The sequence below is a fragment of the Micrasema longulum genome, unplaced genomic scaffold (genome assembly GCF_059751315.1).
Source record: "Micrasema longulum isolate JH-2025_06_02 unplaced genomic scaffold, ASM5975131v1 h1tg001259l, whole genome shotgun sequence".
In the NCBI taxonomy this organism is placed as follows: Eukaryota; Metazoa; Arthropoda; class Insecta; order Trichoptera; family Brachycentridae; genus Micrasema; species Micrasema longulum.
The window spans coordinates 737,638-761,952 of record NW_028278446.1 but is presented as its reverse complement, the minus strand read 5'-3'; the positions used below and the strand labels follow the sequence as shown (position 1 = coordinate 761,952).

At 42.4% G+C, this 24,315-nt stretch overlaps 1 protein-coding gene across 1 annotated transcript in view; it reads left to right on the top strand.

Moving 5' to 3' along the window:
- dpy (fibrillin-like protein dumpy) overlaps positions 1–24,315 on the top strand; it is a 338,800-nt gene that overhangs the window by 290,489 nt on the left and 23,996 nt on the right. Inside the window, exons 97-135 of the mRNA XM_088234564.1 lie at positions 1,991–2,296; positions 2,389–2,724; positions 2,814–3,119; positions 3,226–3,531; positions 3,620–4,264; positions 4,617–4,922; positions 5,015–5,350; positions 5,443–5,748; positions 5,855–6,160; positions 6,249–6,890; positions 8,520–8,822; positions 8,915–9,250; positions 9,343–9,648; positions 9,755–10,060; positions 10,149–10,790; positions 12,750–13,064; positions 13,155–13,490; positions 13,583–13,888; positions 13,997–14,302; positions 14,395–14,712; positions 14,804–15,127; positions 15,312–15,620; positions 16,453–16,791; positions 16,880–17,185; positions 17,359–17,664; positions 17,749–18,390; positions 18,705–19,019; positions 19,105–19,440; positions 19,532–19,837; positions 19,922–20,227; positions 20,317–20,967; positions 21,072–21,386; positions 21,471–21,791; positions 21,903–22,208; positions 22,344–22,652; positions 22,736–23,053; positions 23,132–23,461; positions 23,555–23,869; positions 23,951–24,277. Of these exons, the coding sequence (XP_088090690.1) occupies positions 1,991–2,296; positions 2,389–2,724; positions 2,814–3,119; positions 3,226–3,531; positions 3,620–4,264; positions 4,617–4,922; positions 5,015–5,350; positions 5,443–5,748; positions 5,855–6,160; positions 6,249–6,890; positions 8,520–8,822; positions 8,915–9,250; positions 9,343–9,648; positions 9,755–10,060; positions 10,149–10,790; positions 12,750–13,064; positions 13,155–13,490; positions 13,583–13,888; positions 13,997–14,302; positions 14,395–14,712; positions 14,804–15,127; positions 15,312–15,620; positions 16,453–16,791; positions 16,880–17,185; positions 17,359–17,664; positions 17,749–18,390; positions 18,705–19,019; positions 19,105–19,440; positions 19,532–19,837; positions 19,922–20,227; positions 20,317–20,967; positions 21,072–21,386; positions 21,471–21,791; positions 21,903–22,208; positions 22,344–22,652; positions 22,736–23,053; positions 23,132–23,461; positions 23,555–23,869; positions 23,951–24,277 (13,950 nt within the window). The remainder of the gene's footprint in view (positions 1–1,990; positions 2,297–2,388; positions 2,725–2,813; positions 3,120–3,225; positions 3,532–3,619; positions 4,265–4,616; positions 4,923–5,014; positions 5,351–5,442; positions 5,749–5,854; positions 6,161–6,248; positions 6,891–8,519; positions 8,823–8,914; positions 9,251–9,342; positions 9,649–9,754; positions 10,061–10,148; positions 10,791–12,749; positions 13,065–13,154; positions 13,491–13,582; positions 13,889–13,996; positions 14,303–14,394; positions 14,713–14,803; positions 15,128–15,311; positions 15,621–16,452; positions 16,792–16,879; positions 17,186–17,358; positions 17,665–17,748; positions 18,391–18,704; positions 19,020–19,104; positions 19,441–19,531; positions 19,838–19,921; positions 20,228–20,316; positions 20,968–21,071; positions 21,387–21,470; positions 21,792–21,902; positions 22,209–22,343; positions 22,653–22,735; positions 23,054–23,131; positions 23,462–23,554; positions 23,870–23,950; positions 24,278–24,315) is intronic.

The window sequence follows — 24,315 nt, the reverse complement described above, 5'->3', positions numbered from 1 at the left end:
GCATTTTTGAAACATAACTGAATATCATAAATATAGGCATTAAATAAAAGTGGCCCAAGATGTGAGCCCTGTGGTACACCAGACGGAATGGAGATGAAATCAGATTGATATCCTTCAATCATAATTGACTGAAGTCTATTATCTAAGTAAGAGATAAACCATCTGTATAAGTCACCGTGAATTCCCAGATATTCTAATTTACGCATAAGAATGCGGTGATCCACCTTATCAAACGCTTTAGAATAATCTGTGTATATGACATCAACTTGCGTTCTGTCATCCATATTGGAAGTGACGTATTCGGTGAAATTTACCATATTGGTTAAAACAGAGCGCCTCTTCAGAAAACCATGCTGAAAATTTTGTATATTTTTAAGAATTTTTGGATAAATTTTATCATAAACCATGAGCTCAAATAATTTTGAAAAAACTGAAAGAATTGAAATGGGACGGTAATTTTGAATATTATTTTTAGATCCAGATTTGAAAATTGGGACTATTATTGCTTCTTTAAATTTTGTAGGGAAAGTTTTTTCGTTAATTGATCTATTAAAAATAATAGTCAAGGGTAGTGACAGTGAGTGCGCGCATTGAAAAACGAAAAAAGGAGCAATCTCATCATTTCCACTTCCCTTGTTTGGGTTAATGTTGAGCAGATATTTCGTTACCTCTTTTATCTCAAAAGATGCATTACCAATTGAGTCGTAATCATTGAGTAAATTTGGCGTAGATGAAATATTAAGAGGTTGATCATTAGTATTATTGCTAGGTGATTCATAAGATGTTTTAAAATATTTTAAGAATAGATCGCAGATCTCCTTTCCCCCTGTACCAGATGTCTCTCCATAATGCATAGTTTGAGGTATATTACCTCTTTTGTTAACATTTTTGCAAATGACCAGAGTTTCTTAGTATTACTTGGAATTTCTCCCTCTACTTTGGCAATGTATATCGCGTAACATTCTTTTTGCTGAGTTTTTTGACGTGATCGGAGCATTGAAAATTCTAAGTAATCGAGTGGGTTTTGATATTTAATCCATCTTCTATGAACTTTGTGTTTATTTTTTATTATCTTGATTAAGGCAGATGAGTACCAAACGGGATATTTGTTTTGTTTAATTGACTGCTTAGGAATAAACCGTAAAATAGTATCTTTGAGTATTACATAAAAAGCGTTCACGGAATCATCAATAGTCTCAGCATCGATTAAAACCGACCAATCAACCTCGCGTAGATAAGAATTTATGATTGAGTAATCCGCCCTACGAAAAAGAGTGATTTCTTTATGCGGTATAATTAGAGAGGGAGATACTTCTATTCCGATGTCTATATGTAATGCTGGATGGTGAGTATCTTCAGTGACAAGAGGTGCGTCAGAATGCGTTACGCGGCAATCAATATCAGAAATAATTAAGTCGAGAAGCCTTCCATTTACATTACGGATATTGTTAAATTGATTAAGTTCCGCGTATGATAACGTGTCTACTAAATGCCTGCTAGCTTCATTACATGATGTATCAGAAATTAAAAGAGCGGAATCAGGTTGTGGAATCCAATCCAATGTTGGCATATTGAAATCTCCCATAACAAATATCAGGTCTTCGGGATTTTGATCTCGTAATTTAGTTAAAACAGAAAGAAATGAATTTACAGCAGTGTCGTAATTGCGTCCTTGAGGAAGATATACGCATGCAATATGAATGTTCTTTTGATTTTGTAAACCGGTAGCGTGGTCATGTATGAACAAAAGTCATCTGCCAACCGAAAAATTATAATCTCACAATTGACGAAGAGAAAATAGCGAAATGACTTGGTGTGTAGAATGAGTGTATTTGAAATCTGTTTTTTTTTATATGTGTTGAATGGACGCATGATAATACGTAATGTTCGTGCGGGTAGGTCTTTTTACTGGTATGCATTTTAAATTTATTCTCGCCCCTCTTTCTGGGTGATCTAAACGCTTTTGTGTCTTGTCTCCCAGCCGTCGTAGCGGAACCCGTCAATCCGTGCAATCCCTCGCCGTGCGGTCCCAACAGCCAGTGCAGGGAAGTCAACGGCCAAGGAGTGTGCTCGTGCTTGCCGACATACGTCGGTGCGCCACCCGCCTGCAGGCCCGAATGCGTAGTCAGTTCAGAATGTCCCCTTGACAAGGCTTGCTTCAGCCAAAAGTGCACGAATCCCTGCCCAGGGCCGTGCGGACTGAACGCTCGCTGCCAAGTCAATAATCACAGCCCGATATGTTCATGTAATCAAGGATACACTGGTGATCCGTTCTCCAGATGCTACCCGATACCTCGTGAGTTATCTCTCAGTTATGAATTGAATACAATTGACGATAGAGTCTCTCGCGAATTCGTTCGCTAATCAATGCCGTCGGCGTATTTTCAGCTCCCCAACCCCCACCACAACAAGAGCCGTACAGAGACCCGTGCGTCCCGTCCCCTTGCGGTCTGAACTCTCAGTGTAGAGATATCGGCGGAGCGCCGTCGTGCTCTTGCTTGCCCACGTACATAGGAAGCCCCCCTAATTGCCGTCCCGAATGCACGATAAATCCCGAATGCAGCAGCAACAGGGCGTGCATGAATGAAAAGTGCCGCGACCCTTGTCCCGGGTCCTGCGGTCAAGGTGCGCAATGCGCGGTGATAAACCACACTCCCGTGTGCACTTGCCCAGATGGCTTTACGGGCGATCCGTTCACCAACTGCTATCCCAAACCACCACCACGTAAGCATTTTTCGATCTCATCACAGACATGGAATATTTCTCCCCCACCTCTTAGAACAGTTGTATAAGTACCGCCCTTTCGCTTTTAGCCGCTGAACCCGTAGAAACGGATCCGTGCAATCCTTCCCCATGCGGCCCCAATGCTCAGTGTAGAGACGGAGTGTGCACGTGTCTTCCTGAATATCAGGGGGATCCTTACTTCGGTTGCCGGCCGGAATGCGTCGTAAGCGCAGATTGCCCCAGAGACAAAGCATGCATGCGCAATAAATGCGCAGACCCGTGTCCAGGAACTTGCGGTCAGAATGCTCGCTGCGACGTGATCAATCACATTCCGATGTGCAGCTGTCCCGCCGGTCTATCCGGCAACGCCTTCGTTGAATGCAGACCTGTCCAGGGTATGTTTTCGCTCCCCCCGTCAACCGTTTTGATAATGAATGTTGAATTTATTATTCCCCACTTTTCCATCATTTCTGACCCTAATCACGAAAATTTCTACTTCAGCTCCCGTTGTATCGAATCCGTGCAATCCGTCCCCATGCGGTCCCAACAGTCAATGCAGGGAAATCAACGGACAGGGTGTGTGCTCTTGCGTGCCAGGCTACATTGGCAGTCCCCCTACATGCAGACCCGAATGCGTAGTCAGCTCCGAGTGTCCCCAGAATGAAGCCTGTAGTAATCAAAAGTGTAGAGATCCCTGTCCCGGAACATGCGGAATCGGCGCCAGATGCGAGGTCATAAACCACAATCCCATATGCACTTGCCCAGCGAGGTATACGGGCGATCCGTTTGTCAGATGCCAACCCATACGTAAGACTTGTTTCCTTTCCGCGAACATTGTTGGATTATTCGAATTCCCTAATCAATTTCTTAACCGTGAATTATTCGCTTTCCACAGCGGAAACTCCCCCGGTGCCGGTGAACCCTTGCCAGCCGTCTCCGTGCGGTCCAAACTCTCAGTGCCGAGAGATCGGCGACTCCCCTTCGTGCTCGTGTCTCCCAGAATTTATAGGGAATCCGCCCAATTGTAGGCCAGAATGCGTCAGTAACAGCGAATGTCCCAGCAATCTCGCGTGTATAAATCAGAAATGCAAAGATCCGTGTCCCGGCTCGTGCGGGCCGAATGCCGAGTGCCGCGTGGTCAGTCATACTCCGATGTGCATTTGCTCCATTGGATTTACGGGCGATCCATTCGTCCAGTGCTTCGTGAAACAAGCCGACCCCGTACCCGAAGAGCGTCCGAGGCCATGCACTCCATCACCCTGCGGGTCGAACGCAGTATGCCGCGAACAGAACGGCGCCGGAGCGTGCACTTGCCTTCCTGAATATGTCGGTAACCCCTACGAAGGGTGCCGTCCGGAATGCGTGCTCAATTCGGATTGTCCCTCCAATAGAGCTTGCCTCCGCAACAAGTGTCAGGATCCTTGTCCTGGTACATGCGGCCAGAACGCAGATTGTCAAGTAATTAACCACCTGCCGTCATGCACGTGCCGCCCGGGATACACCGGTGATCCGTTCCGCTTCTGCAACGTGTTCCAAGAACGTAAGAACCCTATCACGATTATATATGTATCTTTCGTATTTTCTTATCTCGCGTACAACGTAGATTATTTTTGATTTTGTAAACCGGTAGCGTGGTCATGTATGAACAAAAGTCATCTGCCAACCGAAAAATTATAATCTCGCAATTGACGAAGAGAAAATAGCGAAATGACTTGGTGTGTAGAATGAGTGTATTTGAAATCTGTTTTTTTTTATATGTGTTGAATGGACGCATGATAATACGTAATGTTCGTGCGGGTAGGTCTTTTTACTGGTATGCATTTTAAATTTATTCTCGCCCCTCTTTCTGGGTGATCTAAACGCTTTTGTGTCTTGTCTCCCAGCCGTCGTAGCGGAACCCGTCAATCCGTGCAATCCCTCGCCGTGCGGTCCCAACAGCCAGTGCAGGGAAGTCAACGGCCAAGGAGTGTGCTCGTGCTTGCCGACATACGTCGGTGCGCCACCCGCCTGCAGGCCCGAATGCGTAGTCAGTTCAGAATGTCCGCTTGACAAGGCTTGCTTCAGCCAAAAGTGCACAAATCCCTGTCCAGGGCCGTGCGGACTGAACGCTCGCTGCCAAGTCAATAATCACAGCCCGATATGTTCATGTAATCAAGGATACACTGGTGATCCGTTCTCCAGATGCTACCCGATACCTCGTGAGTTATCTCTCAGTTATGAATTGAATACAATTGACGATAGAGTCTTTCGCGAATTCGTTCGCTAATCAATGCCGTCGGCGTATTTTCAGCTCCCCAACCCCCACCACAGCAAGAGCCGTACAGAGACCCGTGCGTCCCGTCCCCTTGCGGTCTGAACTCTCAGTGTAGAGATATCGGCGGAGCGCCGTCGTGCTCTTGCCTGCCCACGTACATAGGAAGCCCCCCTAATTGCCGTCCCGAATGCACGATAAATCCCGAATGCAGCAGTAACAGGGCGTGCATGAACGAAAAGTGCCGCGACCCTTGTCCCGGGTCCTGCGGTCAAGGTGCGCAATGCGCGGTGATAAACCACACTCCCGTGTGCACTTGCCCAGATGGCTATACGGGCGATCCGTTCACCAACTGCTATCCCAAACCACCACCACGTAAGAACGACATGATTTTAAATTTGAAACTATTATTTACTATTATCGTCTTGCAAATAATGTTTCTGTTACAACTACGCTTTCCCTTTTAGCCGCAGAACCAGTAGAAACAGATCCTTGTAATCCTTCTCCATGTGGCCCCAATGCTCAGTGTAGAGACGGAGTATGCACGTGTCTCCCTGAATATCAGGGAGATCCTTACTTCGGTTGCCGTCCTGAATGCGTTGTAAGCGCAGATTGCCCCAGAGATAAAGCTTGCATGCGCAACAAATGCGCAGACCCGTGTCCAGGAACTTGCGGTCAGAATGCACGCTGCGATGTAATCAATCATATCCCGATGTGTAGCTGTCCCGCCGGCTTATCTGGCAATGCATTTGTTGAATGCCGACCTGTCCAGGGTATGTTTTCGCTCCGCCTGTCAACCGTTTTGATAATGAATGTTGAAATTATTATTCCCCACCTTTCCATCTTTTCTGACCCTAATCACGAAAATTTCTACTTCAGCTCCCGTCGTATCGAATCCGTGCAATCCGTCCCCATGCGGTCCCAACAGTCAATGCAGGGAGATCAATGGACAAGCTGTATGCTCTTGCGTACTGGGCTACATCGGCAGTCCGCCTACATGCAGACCCGAGTGCGTGGTCAGCTCCGAGTGTCCCCAGAACGAAGCCTGTAGTAATCAAAAGTGTAGAGATCCCTGTCCCGGAACATGCGGAATTGGCGCCAGATGCGAGGTCATAAACCACAATCCCATATGCACTTGCCCAGCGAGGTATACGGGCGATCCGTTTGTCAGATGCCAACCCATACGTAAGACTTGTTTCCTTTCCGCGAACATTGTTGGATTATTCGAATTCCCTCATCAATTTCTTAACCGTGAATTATTCGCTTTCCACAGCGGAAACTCCCCCGGTGCCGGTGAACCCTTGCCAGCCGTCTCCGTGCGGTCCAAACTCTCAGTGCCGAGAGATCGGCGACTCCCCTTCGTGCTCGTGCCTCCCGGAATATATCGGATCTCCGCCTAATTGCAGGCCGGAATGCGTCAGTAACAGCGAATGTTCTAGCAATCTCGCGTGCATAAATCAGAAATGTAAAGATCCATGTCCCGGCTCATGCGGGCCGAATGCTGAGTGCCGCGTGGTTAGTCACACTCCGATGTGCATTTGCTCCGTTGGATTTACGGGCGATCCATTCGTCCAATGCTTTATTCAGCAAGATCCTCTACCGCAAGAACGACCTGCTCCTTGCGTTCCTTCTCCTTGCGGTTCAAATGCTATTTGCCGCGAACAGAACGGCGCCGGAGCATGCATTTGTCTTCCAGAATATTTCGGAAATCCGTACGAAGGCTGTCGCCCGGAATGTGTAATCAATTCGGATTGCCCCTCTAATAGAGCTTGCCTCCGCAACAAGTGTCAGGATCCCTGTCCCGGAACGTGTGGTCAAAATGCTAATTGCCAAGTTATCAATCATCTTCCAATGTGCACCTGTCGCCCGGGATTTACTGGTGATCCGTTCCGTTTCTGCAACGTTCTCCAAGAACGTAAGATTATTTTATAATTTAAATTTTTCAATCATTATTTTTATTTTATTTCATTTATTTAAATTATTATTGTAATTATTTTATTTGAAAAGTAATAATTTATTTGCTATATTTCTTACGGGTATTTCTCGTAGACTAGCATCTGAATAATATGTTTGTTTAGTTTTGCTCCGTCTTACAATTATTTAAATTTAAGATACGCTGCAATTATTGATGTACCAAATCAGCGCCTTAGTAAAGGAACGGAAAGGGGTAAATGGAATATCGAAAATGTTGTTTTTTTTTGTAAGAAAATAGTTTACGTTTCCATTTTCAAATAATATTTATTCTTTTATTTCTTTTCAAAAAATTCAAAAACTTTTTTAATTAACCAATAGTTTGTTTTTCTAAATTTTTACTTAGAGGTGGTCGATTTATAAAAATATTTTTTTTTGTTTAAATTTAAAGAAACGCAGCATTACTGTTTTGTTGACGATTAATGTGTCATTTTAACGGGTTACTCAACGTTATGTTTGAATGTGTGAAAATAAATTTAACTGCGGCTCTGTCCAAACCTCAGAGTAAACAATGTAATCATACGCCACCCGCTTATAGAGCCGCGTATGCGTACAAAAACCATTTGATGATTATCAATCACGAAGTAAGCTACAGTTTACAGCAATACAGCGGGCTGTAGATACTCAGGTCGAGAATCGCAAGCGCAAACCGAAACCGTCCGTTACACGTTTGTTTTTAAACCAAAAATTTGGAACGCTTTGGTTCTATATCTCTGTGAGCGGGTAGCGAATAAATACTGTGAGACCTAGACACGAGCAGATGGCGTGTGGAGTTTGACTACCTGCTCATTTTGACGTTGCAAGTATTATTATTATTATGGATAACTTATATAGCGCCATTTTCGTAATATAATACCTCAAGTATTGCAGTAGTAAATGAAAAAGTTAAAATATACATCACACTTATTATTATTTGAAATTATAATCCGATGGCCACAGATCCATCTGAGTATATTATAAAAGTTTACCGCAATTATTAAAACGTACTTACACTGGCCTTAATTTTTTTTTTTAATTCCGGATGTTCTTTAACCGTAAATTTTAGTATTTTAAATGGCGGTTTCTTACTTTATTTTATTTTATCTATTTTTCACAAACAATAAACAATACATACGACATTATTATAGTAATCACAATTCGTTCTGTTTGGATATACTTAACTAAATTAAATTAATTTACTATTATAATCAGGTTTCCTGACCTGTGGTAGCACAAAAGAATACTGACTACAAAAAAAACTTTCGATTAATTAATAGAGGATTATGCTTCGTATCGCACAATATTGAATAACATTTTTTCTTATTATTGAAAATTTTGTATAATAATACTATCACATCCGAAATGCTTTACTAAGTTAAATGAATATTTAAAATCACGGTATTTTTCCACATCTGAGTTAATTACAATTTCCAAAATTGATATTATGAAATATTAAAAAAAATATTTGCGTGTCTTTTTTTCGGAAATGCATTAAGTGTAGTTATTATTCGAGAACTCGTATATACAATTTCAGAATTAATTTTATGCACAGTAAATTCAAAAAAATTATTTATTCCCTCAGCTGTTGTAGCAGAACCCGTTAATCCATGCAATCCTTCACCGTGCGGTCCCAACAGCCAGTGCAGGGAAGTTAACGGACAAGGGGTATGCTCGTGCTTGCCGACATACGTCGGTTCGCCTCCCGCCTGCAGGCCCGAATGCGTAGTCAGTTCAGAATGTCCGCTTGACAAGGCTTGCTTCAGCCAAAAGTGCACAAATCCCTGTCCAGGGCCGTGCGGACTGAACGCTCGCTGCCAAGTCAATAATCACAGCCCTATATGTTCATGTAATCAAGGATACACTGGTGATCCGTTCTCCAGATGCTACCCGATACCTCGTGAGTTTACTCTCCGTTATGAATTAAATAATATTAATGGGAGAGTCTCGAGCGGTTTTGTTTGCTAATCAATGCTGTCGGCGTATTTTCAGCTCCCCAACCCCCACCACAGCAAGAGCCGTACAGAGACCCGTGCGTCCCGTCCCCTTGCGGTCTGAACTCTCAGTGTAGAGATATCGGCGGAGCGCCGTCGTGCTCTTGCCTGCCCACGTACATAGGAAGCCCCCCTAATTGCCGTCCCGAATGCACGATAAATCCCGAATGCAGCAGTAACAGGGCGTGCATGAACGAAAAGTGCCGCGACCCTTGTCCCGGGTCCTGCGGTCAAGGTGCGCAATGCGCGGTGATAAACCACACTCCCGTGTGCACTTGCCCAGATGGCTATACGGGCGATCCGTTCACCAACTGCTATCCCAAACCACCACCACGTAAGAACGACATGATTTTAAATTTGAAACTATTATTTACTATTATCGTCTTGCAAATAATGTTTCTGTTACAACTACGCTTTCCCTTTTAGCCGCAGAACCAGTAGAAACAGATCCTTGTAATCCTTCCCCATGTGGCCCCAATGCTCAGTGTAGAGACGGAGTATGCACGTGTCTCCCTGAATATCAGGGAGATCCTTACTTCGGTTGCCGCCCTGAATGCGTTGTAAGCGCAGATTGCCCCAGAGATAAAGCTTGCATGCGCAACAAATGCGTTGACCCGTGTCCAGGAACTTGCGGTCAGAATGCACGCTGCGATGTAATCAATCATATCCCGATGTGTAGCTGTCCCGCCGGCTTATCTGGCAATGCATTTGTTGAATGCCGACCTGTCCAGGGTATGTTTTCGCTCCGCCTGTCAACCGTTTTGATAATGAATTTTGAAATTATTATTCCCCACCTTTCCATCTTTTCTGACCCTAATCACGAAAATTTCTACTTCAGCTCCCGTCGTATCGAATCCGTGCAATCCGTCCCCATGCGGTCCCAACAGTCAATGCAGGGAAATCAACGGACAGGGTGTGTGCTCTTGCGTGCCAGGCTACATTGGCAGTCCCCCTACATGCAGACCCGAATGCGTAGTCAGCTCCGAGTGTCCCCAGAATGAAGCCTGTAGTAATCAAAAGTGTAGAGATCCCTGTCCCGGAACATGCGGAATCGGCGCCAGATGCGAGGTCATAAACCACAATCCCATATGCACTTGCCCAGCGAGGTATACGGGCGATCCGTTTGTCAGATGCCAACCCATACGTAAGACTTGTTTCCTTTCCGCGAACATTGTTGGATTATTCGAATTCCCTCATCAATTTCTTAACCGTGAATTATTCGCTTTCCACAGCGGAAACTCCCCCGGTGCCGGTGAACCCTTGCCAGCCGTCTCCGTGCGGTCCAAACTCTCAGTGCCGAGAGATCGGCGACTCCCCTTCGTGCTCGTGCCTCCCGGAATATATCGGATCTCCGCCTAATTGCAGGCCGGAATGCGTCAGTAACAGCGAATGTTCTAGCAATCTCGCGTGCATAAATCAGAAATGTAAAGATCCATGTCCCGGCTCATGCGGGCCGAATGCTGAGTGCCGCGTGGTTAGTCACACTCCGATGTGCATTTGCTCCGTTGGATTTACGGGCGATCCATTCGTCCAATGCTTTATTCAGCAAGATCCTCTACCGCAAGAACGACCTGCTCCTTGCGTTCCTTCTCCTTGCGGTTCAAATGCTATTTGCCGCGAACAGAACGGCGCCGGAGCATGCATTTGTCTTCCAGAATATTTCGGAAATCCGTACGAAGGCTGTCGCCCGGAATGTGTAATCAATTCGGATTGCCCCTCTAATAGAGCTTGCCTCCGCAACAAGTGTCAGGATCCCTGTCCCGGAACGTGTGGTCAAAATGCTAATTGCCAAGTTATCAATCATCTTCCAATGTGCACCTGTCGCCCGGGATTTACTGGTGATCCGTTCCGTTTCTGCAACGTTCTCCAAGAACGTAAGATTATTTTATATTAATTATGTTTAAATCATTATCCTTAGTTTATTTTAAAAGTAATGCTTTCTTTGCAATATTTCTAGATTTATATTTTTAAATTAGCATCTGAAGTTTTTTTTTCTTGTCTTCGTGTTACTATCTATGGACATACTTAAATTTAAGATACGTTGCAATTATCGATGTACCAAAGCAGCGTCTTAGCGAAGGTGCGAAGAGGGGTAAATGGAATGACGAGAATGTCGTTGTTTGTTTTTTGTAAGAAAATAGTTTGCTTTTTCACTTTAAAAATAATGTTCATTCTGCTATTTGATTTTAATTCATTCACATTCTGTGGTCAGTCCTATATAAGCTCCTGACGTCACTGCGATCTGTGAAGACCTATTGTGACGGGATTTATTCACGTATAATTTTTTCTCAAATATGTACCAATATGTTTTCAAAAATGTTTGCTTAGAGGTGGTCGATTTCCGTGTAAGTTTAAAGAAAGACAGCATTAGGATTTTATGATTCATAACATTACGTTGTCATTTCAACTTGTTTCTTCAACGTCATGTTTGAATGTGTGAGAATGTATTTTATCGGCTCTGCCCAGACACAAGCATATGATGTTTAACTACCTATGTACTTATTTTGTAGTAAATGGAATAATAATATACTATAAGGCAATAGCCGGTTATTGCTGACTATTACGTGCTAGAGATTTTAGCCCTTTGGCCCTCATGTAATCGGCCGTCCGGGCCTCGTTTCATCGGTCCTACGGGCCTCAGCTTCCGTCTTTTCGCGTTTTGTTTGATTAGGATCTCGGTCACCTAGAAGTATCGTCCCTTTGTGCCTCACTTTTTTTGTTGTTGTTCGCAGTAATCTAAATATAATAAATAATAATCTCTCTCTCAAAATAATGCTACAAAAACCACACAAAATTTACCGAAATATTTCATTTGTACGTAAAAATATTGGTTAGTAAGCGATTAAAATGAAAAAGAAATAAATAAGTCATTTAAAAAGATAGCAGTCAACTGTGGCCGACTGTTACGTACAATTTTAAAAGACGAAAATGTCCCTGATTTAGCGATGATACTACAATAATAAGGGTCAAATTCCTGTGCGCGAGTATAAGGGACAGACGCAATCAATAAATTCTTTAGTATTAATATTACAGATATCACACTAATTATTCTTTACAACTATTATCTATTGGCCAAAGTTCCATCTATCCGTGTATCATAAACGTATGCAGCAATTATTGAAACGTACTTGCACTCACCGTACCTTTCTTTTTTATAAATTCTGAATGTTCGTATACCGCATATTTCAGTATTTTAAATAACAGTATTTCAGTACATAAAAAAAAAAAAACTCGTTTTTTACCACTTTTTTTTTCCTGCCTTTCAGTAAGGCAGAAAAAAAGTGATCAAAAACAAAGTTAATGATTCAAATATACATTTTCGACCGCATTTTATTTAAACTTTGAAAAATGTGATTTTTCTCAATCTGTGTATTTTATGCTGTAATTTACTCGTACCACTATAACTTGGTCTCTTGACCTGTTGTAATACAATATAAATACCAACAATTGAAAAAATCAGTTTTATTACCTACGTATTTAGATATGGATCGTTGAAGAATGAATTACAATGAATGGATTAATATTATGGTTCATATTTCATAATGTTTATATTGAGTAACAATTTCACATTGGAATATTAAAAATCACATATATTTTTTCACATGAGTTTATTACAATTTTCGAAAATAGATTTACAATTTACACAATTAGTTTTATAATGTACACAACAAGTTTTACAATTTACACGGCTGATATCCACAAATAAAATATATTTTTCAACATTTATTCATTCGATTTTTTTTTCCAAAATCAATTAAGTGTAGCTATGATATATGTAATTTCGGAATTATTTTCAAACATATTAAATTTTTTTCAAATATTTATTCCTCCAGCTGTTGTAGCAGAACCTGTTAATCCATGCAATCCTTCGCCATGCGGTCCCAACAGCCAGTGCAGGGAAGTTAACGGGCAAGGGGTATGCTCGTGCTTGCCGACATACGTCGGTTCGCCTCCCTCTTGCAGACCTGAATGCGTAGTCAGTTCAGAATGTCCACTTGACAAGGCTTGCTTCAACCAAAAGTGCACGAATCCCTGTCCTGGGCCGTGCGGACTGAACGCTCGCTGCCAAGTCAATAATCACAGCCCGATATGTTCATGTAATCAAGGATACACTGGCGATCCGTTCTCCAGATGCTACCCGATACCTCGTGAGTTATCTCTCCGTTATGAATGGAATAATATTGATGATGGTCTCGCGCGAATATGTCTGCTAATCCATGCCCTCCGCGTATTTTCAGCTCCTCAACCCCCACCACAACAAGAGCCGTACAGAGACCCGTGCGTCCCGTCCCCTTGCGGTCTGAACTCTCAGTGTAGAGATATCGGCGGTGCGCCCTCGTGCTCTTGCTTGCCCACTTACATGGGAAGTCCCCCGAATTGTCGTCCTGAATGTACGATAAATCCCGAATGTAGCAGTAATATGGCTTGTATGAATGAAAAGTGCCGTGACCCATGCCCTGGCTCATGTGGCCTTGGTGCACAGTGCGCTGTGATAAACCATACACCGGTGTGCACTTGTCCGGAAGGCTATACGGGAGATCCGTTTACCAACTGCTATCCCAAACCACCACCACGTAAGAACGACATGAACTTAAATTTAAAACTATTATTTACTATTATCGTCTTCCAAATAATGTTTCTGTTACAACTACGCTTTCCCTTTTAGCCGCAGAACCGGTAGAAACAGATCCTTGTAATCCTTCCCCATGCGGCCCCAATGCTCAGTGTAGAGACGGAGTATGCACGTGTCTCCCTGAATATCAGGGAGATCCTTACTTCGGTTGCCGCCCTGAATGCGTTGTAAGCGCAGATTGCCCCAGAGATAAAGCCTGCATGCGCAACAAATGCGTTGACCCGTGTCCAGGAACTTGCGGTCAGAATGCACGCTGCGATGTAATCAATCATATACCGATGTGTAGCTGTCCCGCCGGCTTTTCTGGCAATGCATTTGTTGAATGCCGACCTTTCCAGGGTATGTGTCTCTGCTTGACTTATCTTACGCTTAATACGCATCTTTCTACGACTCATTATGTACTGTATAGTCTTCCATCGATCTAATGTTGTTATTATATTTACTTAGCTCCTATTGAAACGAATCCGTGCAATCCATCACCGTGCGGTCCTAACAGTCAATGTAGGGAGATCAACGGACAGGCTGTGTGCTCTTGCGTACCAGGGTACATTGGCAGTCCGCCTACATGCAGACCAGAGTGCGTGGTCAGCTCCGAGTGTCCGCAGAACGAAGCCTGTAGTAATCAAAAGTGTAGAGACCCCTGTCCTGGAACTTGCGGGATAGGTGCCAGATGCGAGGTCATAAATCACAATCCTATATGCACTTGTCCAGCTAGGCAAACGGGTGATCCATTTGTCAGATGTCAACCAATACGTAAGATACATTTCATGTTTCTGAATCATAATGCTTGTTTTTTCAATCTCATTTTCAATTATAATTTTTAATGAAATATTCGCGATTTACAGCGGAAACTCCTCCCATACTGGTTAATCCATGTCAGCCTTCTCCCTGCGGTCCTAATTCACAATGTAGAGAAATCGGAGACTCACCATCGTGTTCATGTCTTCCTGAATTCATCGGATCTCCGCCTAACTGCCGCCCTGAATGTGTCAGTAATAGTGAATGCCCCAGCAATCTTGCTTGTATTAATCAGAAATGTAAAGACCCTTGCCCAGGAACATGTGGATTTAACGCGGAATGCAGAGTTGTTAGTCATTCTCCGAATTGTATCTGCCCTTCATTTTTAACTGGAGACCCCTTCACTCGTTGCGATCAAATACCAGGTATTGGTCAAATACAATTAATTTATTATGATACTTTTCGTTTTTTGAATTTAGCTTTTAAATTATGAATTTCGTTTTATTTTCCCCCAAGAACCGGTATTGCAAGAACAACCTACACCATGTATCCCATCCCCATGCGGAGCTAATGCCGAATGTCGCGAAAGAAATGGAGCAGGCTCTTGTGTTTGTCTCCCGGATTATACTGGGAATCCGTACGAAGGATGTAGACCAGAATGTATTCTCAACTCTGATTGCCCATCGAATAAAGCGTGTGTCCGCAGTAAATGTATGGACCCTTGTCCCGGAACTTGCGCTATAAATGCGATCTGTCAAGTTATAAACCATCTCCCATCTTGTGTCTGTCCAAGTGGATATACTGGAGATCCTTTCAGATACTGTTCTCTTCAACCTCAACGTAAGAATTTATTTACATTTTTCTTAGTGACATAATAGTTGTATTCCATATTTGACTATATTTTTAAAAAAATAATGATACTTTTTATACCATAGAAGTTTTACTTATATTTTTATATTTATCTTATACGAAACTATGCCTGCTAGAAACGAAAGTCTCGTTACATGTACGTGGTAAATTACAGAGATTGAACCTCCACCATCTGATCCTTGCTCCCCTTCGCCGTGTGGACCAAATAGCCAATGCAGGCAAATTAATGGACAAGCTGTCTGCTCTTGTTTACCGACGTTCATGGGATCTCCTCCGATGTGCCGTCCTGAATGTACCATCAGTTCAGAATGTATCCTCACCCTGGCGTGTGTAAATAGGAAGTGTGTGGATCCATGCCCCGGTTCTTGTGCATCTAATACAGACTGCCAAGTGATTAATCATAGCCCCATTTGCTCTTGTCGTCAAGGATATACTGGCAATCCATTTACGTCTTGTTATCCGAGTAAGAATTGTTTCAAATTATCTTTTTTTTCTATCGTCATTATTATAAATAAATATGAGCACCAAAAGTAAAACAAAGTAAATGTAAAAGTTATACGCCATTCGAAATAAAATATTCTGCTCTATAAGATATTGTGTTTGCTTTCACGTTACATATATTGTTTTATTTGATTACAAGTCTGTGTCAAGTGAAGATGTTATGAATTATTGATTATTTTTTTGTAAAATAATTAAGGAGAATACACTATAGACTGATTTGTTGGTGATAACATAAGTTGTGTTCGTTTTTTTACAAATGAAAAAAACAGGAGGGCACAATATTTTTTTACAATAAATCAATTTGATGTATTCTAATTCATTATTTTATAACAAATTAGTCATTAATTTATAATACCTCTATCTATCACCAACACTGCGCAAATATCGCGAGCAGGTTAGGCAGCCTTATTCTCTCAACTGAACACGAACAAACGGAGGTGTTGAAAATGTTCGTCTATCGTCTACTTGGCATGAAAATAAGCAAACAACAATTGTAGACCACAACATTTTCTTTGTAATGACGTTTGACCTTCACCGTATTTTTTTTAAACTTTTGACTCATTTTTTAAATTTGGAATAAAAAACAACACAACTTACGCCAACACCTTGTACTTACATTTTTTTTGTTTTTGTAAAAAAAAATTACTTATTTATTTACACTTACATTTTTTAATTTATATGAGAAGCTTTTGTGCCTTCCAACTCTGTTCTCTAAAGTAATTATTATTTCTCAGTTCTATGCATTATGCACTCGTGATTTTTGATATTTATTGAATTATTTTTTTTACTTGTAGTACCGCCTCCTGTTGAACCTCTTAAAGAAGAGTATCACAATCCTTGCTCACCATCACCCTGTGGATTGAACTCTCAGTGTAGAGATATTGGTGGAGCACCTTCGTGTTCATGCCTACCAACTTACATAGGCAGTCCTCCCAATTGCCGACCAGAATGCACTATAAATTCTGAGTGTGTGAGCAATAAGGCGTGTATGAATGAAAAGTGCCGTGACCCATGCCCTGGCTCATGTGGCCTTGGTGCACAGTGCGCTGTGATAAACCATACACCGGTGTGCATTTGTCCGGAAGGCTATACGGGAGATCCGTTTACCAACTGCTATCCCAAACCCCCACCACGTAAGAACAACATGAACTTTTAAAACTATTATTTACTATTATCGTCTTCCAAATAATGTTTCTGTTACAACCACGCTTTTCCTTTTAGCCGCAGAACCAGTAGAAACAGATCCTTGTAACCCTTCCCCATGCGGCCCCAATGCTCAGTGTAGAGACGGAGTATGCACGTGTCTCCCTGAATATCAGGGAGATCCTTACTTCGGTTGCCGCCCTGAATGCGTTGTAAGCGCAGATTGCCCCAGAGATAAAGCTTGCATGCGCAACAAATGCGTTGACCCGTGTCCAGGAACTTGCGGTCAGAATGCGCGCTGCGACGTGATTAATCACATTCCGATGTGCAGCTGTCCCGCGGGTCTATCCGGCAACGCTTTTGTTGAATGTAGACCTGTCCAGGGTACGTTTTTGCTCTTTCCATCAATATTTAGAATTAATTCTGCAATTATTAATTCATAAATTCTGCTATTATTAATGAACGAATTCTACAATAATTATTTAATGATATCTGCAATTTTTAATTCTTCCCCTTTCCCTTTTTGTTGAGCCTAATAACTTAAATTTCTACTTCAGCCCCCGCTGTATCAAATCCATGCAATCCGTCTCCATGCGGCCCCAACAGTCAATGTAGGGAGATCAATGGACAGGCTGTGTGCTCTTGCGTACCCGGATACATCGGCAGCCCGCCAACTTGCAGGCCCGAATGCGTGGTCAGCTCCGAATGTCCTCAAAATGAAGCGTGTAACAATCAAAAGTGTAGAGACCCCTGTCCCGGAACTTGCGGAATCGGTGCCAGATGCGAAGTCATAAACCACAATCCCATATGCACTTGCCCAGCGAGGTATACAGGCGATCCATTTGTCAGATGCCAACCCATACGTAAGACTTGTTTCCTTTCCGCGAACATTGTATTAATTTTATTCCCTGATCAATTTCTTAACGGTAAACTTATTCGCTTTCCAGCGGAAACTCCCCCGGTGCCGGTGAACCCTTGCCAGCCGTCTCCGTGCGGTCCAAACTCTCAGTGCCGAGAGATCGGTGACTCTCCTTCGTGCTCGTGCCTCCCAGAATATATCGGATCCCCGCCTAATTGCAGGCCAGAATGCGTCAGTAACACCGAGTGTCCTAGCAATCTCGCGTGCATAAATCAAAAATGCAAAGATCCATGTCCCGGTTCGTGTGGACCGAATGCCGAGTGCCGCGTGGTCAGTCACACACCAATGTGCATTTGCTCCGTTGGATTTACGGGCGATCCATTCGTTCAATGCTCTATACAGATAGTCCGTATACCGGAAGAAAGACCAACCCCTTGTATTCCTTCACCGTGCGGTTCAAATGCATTGTGTCGAGAACAAAACGGCGCCGGAGCATGCTCATGCCTTCCTGAGTATTTTGGCAATCCTTACGAAGGTTGTCGCCCGGAATGCGTATTAAATTCAGATTGCCCCTCTAATAGAGCATGCCTCCGCAATAAATGTCAGGATCCCTGTCCTGGTACTTGCGGCCAAAATGCAGATTGCCAAGTTGTTAATCATCTCCCATCGTGCACTTGTCGCCCTGGATACACTGGCGATCCGTTCCGTTTCTGCAATATTTACCAAGAACGTAAGAATGTTTTTATAAATAATTGTAATTTTATATTTTTTAAGAGTTATAATTTTTTGTTGATTTTATTGAAAGTATTTAAATAGTCTGCTTTTGTGCAATTTTCAACATTGAAATGAAATTCCGAGTTACTAATGAGTGACAAAATGCTCTGATGCATATACATTATCTAGATTTCTGATGTGAGTAAATTATTTTGTTTTACGAATTCAAACTTGCCAAACTTTTAATGACTGATTACTGGTTACTTTTAGGTGATTTTTAAATACGTTTAACATGTCATAAAATCACACTTACGTATTTTTCTCTCTTAGCTGTATTAGTGGAACCCACTAATCCATGCGTCCCATCACCCTGTGGCCCTAACAGTCAATGCAGAGAAGTAAATAGCCAAGCTGTATGCTCATGTTTACCTACATACGTTGGTTCACCACCTGCTTGCAGACCTGAATGCGTAGTTAGCTCAGAATGTCCACAAGACAAGGCTTGTTTCAACCAGAAATGTACAAATCCTTGCCCAGGGCCTTGTGGGCAAAACGCACTTTGCCAAGTCAATAACCACAGCCCAATATGTTCATGTAATCAAGGATATACGGGTGATCCATTCTCAAGATGCTACCTAATACCTCGTGAGTTATCTTTCTTTGTAATGGATTACATTGTTACCAATAGATTATAGTTTACCGTTTATCAATGGCATCGGCGTATTTTCAGCTCCCCAACCTCCACCACAACAAGAGCCATACAGAGACCCGTGCGTCCCGTCCCCTTGCGGTCTGAACTCCCAGTGTAGAGATATCGGTGGAACGCCTTCGTGCTCTTGCTTGCCCTCTTACATAGGAAGCCCTCCGAATTGCCGACCTGAATGTACAATAAATCCTGAATGCAGCAGTAACAGAGCATGCATGAATGAAAAGTGCCGCGACCCTTGTCCCGGGTCGTGTGGTCTTGGTGCGCAATGCGCGGTGATAAACCACACTCCCGTGTGCACTTGTCCAGACGGCTATACGGGTGATCCATTTACAAATTGCTATCCCAAACCACCACCACGTAAGCACCACACAATTTCCTCAAAGACATCATATTTTTCACCCCCTTCACCTTAAAAACAGTTGTATAAGATCCGCACTTTCGATTTTAGCTGCTGAACCAGTAGAAACGGACCCATGTTATCCTTCTCCCTGTGGCCCCAATGCTCAGTGTAGAGACGGAGTATGCACATGCCTCCCAGAATATCAGGGAGATCCATACTTCGGTTGCCGGCCGGAATGCGTCGTAAGCGCAGATTGCCCCAGAGACAAAGCATGCATGCGCAACAAATGCGCAGACCCATGTCCAGGAACTTGCGGTCAGAATGCTCGCTGTGACGTGATTAATCACATTCCGATGTGCAGCTGCCCTGCTGGCTTATCTGGCAATGCGTTTGTTGAATGCAGACCTATTCCAGGTATGTTTTTATTCGTATGAATTTTATAAAATATGTCTTTACTATGTTTATATAATATTTAAACATCTATATTTTCTGATTCAGCCCCCGTTGTAACAAACCCATGCAATCCAACTCCATGTGGTTCTAACAGTCAATGCAGAGAAATTAATGGACAAGCTGTATGCTCTTGTATATTAGGCTTTATTGGCAGCCCACCATCTTGTAGACCTGAATGCGTGGTCAGCTCCGAATGCCCACAAAATGAAGCTTGTAGTAATCAAAAGTGTAGGGATCCTTGCCCTGGAACTTGTGGAATTGGAGCCAAATGCGATGTCGTGAATCATAACCCAATTTGTTCATGTCCGAATGGATTCACTGGTGATCCATTTACCAGTTGTTTCCGTAATCGTGAGTAAATTTAATTTATCCCTTTATTTTGATATGCATAAGTTTTTTTTTATTTTAGTCAACTTTAAAAAAAAAAAAAACATTTTCAGCACCCAAGCAAGCAGAACCTATTCCAAGAGATCCATGCAACCCATCTCCTTGTGGACCAAATAGTCAATGCATTCCCAGTGGAGAATCATATTCGTGCACTTGTTTGCCAACATTCATTGATGCACCGCCTAATTGTAGACCAGAATGTATATATAATGGGGACTGTTCTGGAAATTTGGCGTGCATTCGACAAAAATGTAAAGATCCTTGTCCAGGATCCTGCGGACAAAATGCTCAGTGCTTTGTTGTAAATCATAGTCCTATTTGCTCCTGTATCTCTGGATTTACTGGAGATCCATTTGTGCAGTGTGTAGTCATTGTTAATGAGCCTGTAATAGATCGAACTGATCCATGCTATCCGTCGCCTTGCGGCGCAAACGCAATATGCAGAGTACGAAATAATGCAGGTTCTTGTGAATGCTTACCTGAATACTACGGCAATCCCTATGATGGTTGCAAACCTGAATGCGTTTTAAATACTGACTGTGCATCAAATAAAGCTTGTATCGGAAATAAATGTAAAGATCCTTGCCCTGGAACATGTGCTGAAAATGCCATTTGTCAAGTTGTCAATCATATTCCTGTTTGCTCTTGTACTGTTGGTTATACTGGAAATCCATTCCAATTTTGCAATAGACACATTAATCCAAGTAAGTATTTTCTTTTATCGGTATTATTTCACTATTTATTCTTATTCATTACTAAAATATGTTAAATACATTGTATTCTTTATAACATTTGATTTATTTTACAGTTCTTTCTGTTCCTACATCACCATGTGAACCAAACCCTTGTGGACCGAATTCAGCGTGTCGTGTTAATAATAATCAAGCGGCTTGCTCTTGTCTTCCAAATTTCGTTGGTAGTCCTCCTCAATGCCGACCCGAGTGTGTTGTTAGCTCTGAGTGTGCTTCCGACAAGAGTTGTATCAATCAGAAATGTGTCAATCCATGTCCCGGAACGTGTGGAAGTGGTGCTTCATGCCACGTAGTTAACCACAGTCCCATCTGCTCTTGCGATATTGGATATACTGGAGATCCATTCAGTAGATGTTTACCCATACCTGAACGTAAGAACGCATTTTTTTATTAGTTGTTTTGATTTGCAAACAAAATCTTCGTGACTGGTATTTATATATTTTATTAAATTTTAGCTCCTAGAGATGTTGTTTACACGAACCCTTGTGTTCCATCACCATGTGGACCAAATTCCATTTGCCAAGCTATAGGAACATCACCATCGTGTTCTTGTCTAGCCACATTCATCGGTAGTCCACCAAATTGTAGACCAGAGTGTACGATAAATGCAGAATGCAGCAGTCAACTGGCGTGTATATCTACCAAGTGCCGAGACCCTTGCCCTGGTTCTTGCGGAGTAAACACCAAGTGCTCAGTCATAAATCACACCCCAATTTGTGTTTGTTTCGATGGTTATACAGGAGATCCATTCTCTAGTTGCTATCCCACACCACCTGGTAAGTTCTGCAAATGTTATTCATGGACTGCTACTTATGGTTGCGTTCCACCATATTTTGACACTTAAAAGAAAATGCAACGTCTTTATTAAATAATATAAATATTTCTAGCACCCCCACCCGAAAAGACAGACCCTTGCAACCCTTCGCCATGCGGAGCCAACGCCAAATGCGATAATGGAGTGTGCTCATGCTTACCTGAATATTTTGGTGACCCTTACACTGGCTGCCGTCCGGAATGCGTAGTTAATGAAGATTGTATGAGGAGCAAGGCTTGTATAAGAAATAAATGTGGCGATCCATGTACCAATGCGTGTGGACAGAATGCTTTATGTGATGTTATCAATCACGTTCCCATGTGCTCTTGTCCACCTGGAACAACTGGAAATGCTTTTATCAACTGTTCTCCCTATAAAGGTAAACTTTTTTTTTGTTATTGAAAATTTATTGAAACTCATGTTTTTTATCCTTAGAATTTTGTAACATAAATGTATGAACATATTATTTTTTTTGGTTTACAATAGTTAGAAACTATTATTGATATTATTTCAGAGCCAGTTATAGAGTCTAATCCCTGTCAGCCATCGCCCTGTGGACCAAATAGTATATGTCGCGAAATCAATGGACAAGCAGTTTGCTCGTGCGTTGTGGGATATATAGGTTCCCCTCCATCATGTCGCCCTGAATGTGTGACCAGTACTGATTGCCGACTAAGTCAAGCTTGTGTGAACCAAAAATGTATCGACCCCTGTCCTGGAACATGTGGATTTAACGCTCAATGTCAAGTCATAAACCACAACCCAATATGTTCTTGTAACCAAGGATATTCTGGAGATCCATTCATCAGATGCATTCTAATTGGTAAAACTTTGACTTTTGTTTTGTGGTTTAAACTATTTATTTATTTACCATGTGCACTTATTTAACAAAATATTTCTCTACAGTAAAACAACCAGAGTCTCCGAAGGATCCTTGCCGCCCATCTCCATGTGGGCCATATTCTGAGTGCAGAGTTGTTGGTGACTCACCGTCATGCAGTTGCTTACCAACTTATGTGGGAACACCACCTTACTGCAAACCAGAGTGTGTCAGCAACACTGAGTGTCCCAACAACTTGGCCTGTATTAATAGCATGTGCAAGGACCCCTGCCCGGGTGTCTGTGGTCAGAATGCTGAATGCCGAGCTGTCAGTCACTCTCCTAATTGCGCCTGCATTGCTGGATATACGGGAGATCCTTTCAGACAATGCTTCCAACCAGAAAGTAATTTTTTTTATCCTCATTTTTTTAAATATTTTTTTTTTACTTGGTACCCTTTTTCACCGTGAGTTTATGTTCCAGTTACAGTTCCAAGACCAGCAGATCTAGTTTACCCTTGCTTGCCCGATCCTTGTGGTCCAAATGCTATTTGTCGTGAACAGAATGGTGCTGGATCTTGTTCGTGCCTTCCCAATTATTATGGAAATCCATATGAAGGCTGCAGACCCGAATGTGTATTGAACTCAGACTGTCCATCGAATAAGGCATGCACGCAGAACAAGTGTCGTGATCCTTGTCCTGGAACCTGTGGACAAAATGCCATATGTAGCGTTATTAATCATGTTCCATCTTGTACATGTTTGCCGGGATACATCGGAGATCCGTTCCAGTATTGCAATCTTAAACCAGTTTGTAAGTTCCAAATATAATCAATTTACTGTATTTTTCACTATTTGACATAATATCGATTTATTTAACATGTCACAAATAATTCATTGTTTTTAGTTGAACCAGTTTTACCAGTAAATCCTTGTGAACCATCGCCATGTGGGCCGAATAGCCAGTGCAGAGTGATCAATGAGCAAGCAGTTTGCTCGTGCTTATTAACTTTCATCGGAAGTCCACCGTATTGCAGGCCCGAATGTACTGTAAGCTCAGAATGTTCTGCCGATAAAGCTTGTATAGCCCAGAAGTGTACAGATCCGTGCCCACAACCCTGCGGACAGAATACAGATTGTCGAGTGTATTACCATAGTCCAGTTTGTACTTGTCTCCAAGGATATACGGGAAATCCTTTCTCACTGTGTTATCCAATCCCTCGTAAGATTTTTCATGTATTCCATTGTCATTTTTTCAATGCTGATATTTTTTTTTTTCCTAGCATGTCTTTTATATTTTCAGCTCCAGCTAAAGAACCCGTCATATATAAGAATCCATGCAATCCCAACCCTTGTGGACCTTATTCTCAATGCCGATACATTAATGGTTCTCCATCTTGTTCTTGCTTGCCAAATTACATCGGCTCTCCTCCAAATTGCAAACCAGAATGTACCATCAATGCAGAATGTACTAGTAACTTGGCTTGTATAAACGAGAAGTGTATCGACCCGTGTCCCGGATCTTGTGGAATTAATGCCAATTGTAATGTCCTGAATCATGTACCAATTTGTACTTGTATAATCCGTTATACTGGAGATCCATTCAGTCAATGTTATCCAGTACCGGAACGTAAGTATCGTGATTATATATTCGAAAGTTCATTCAAT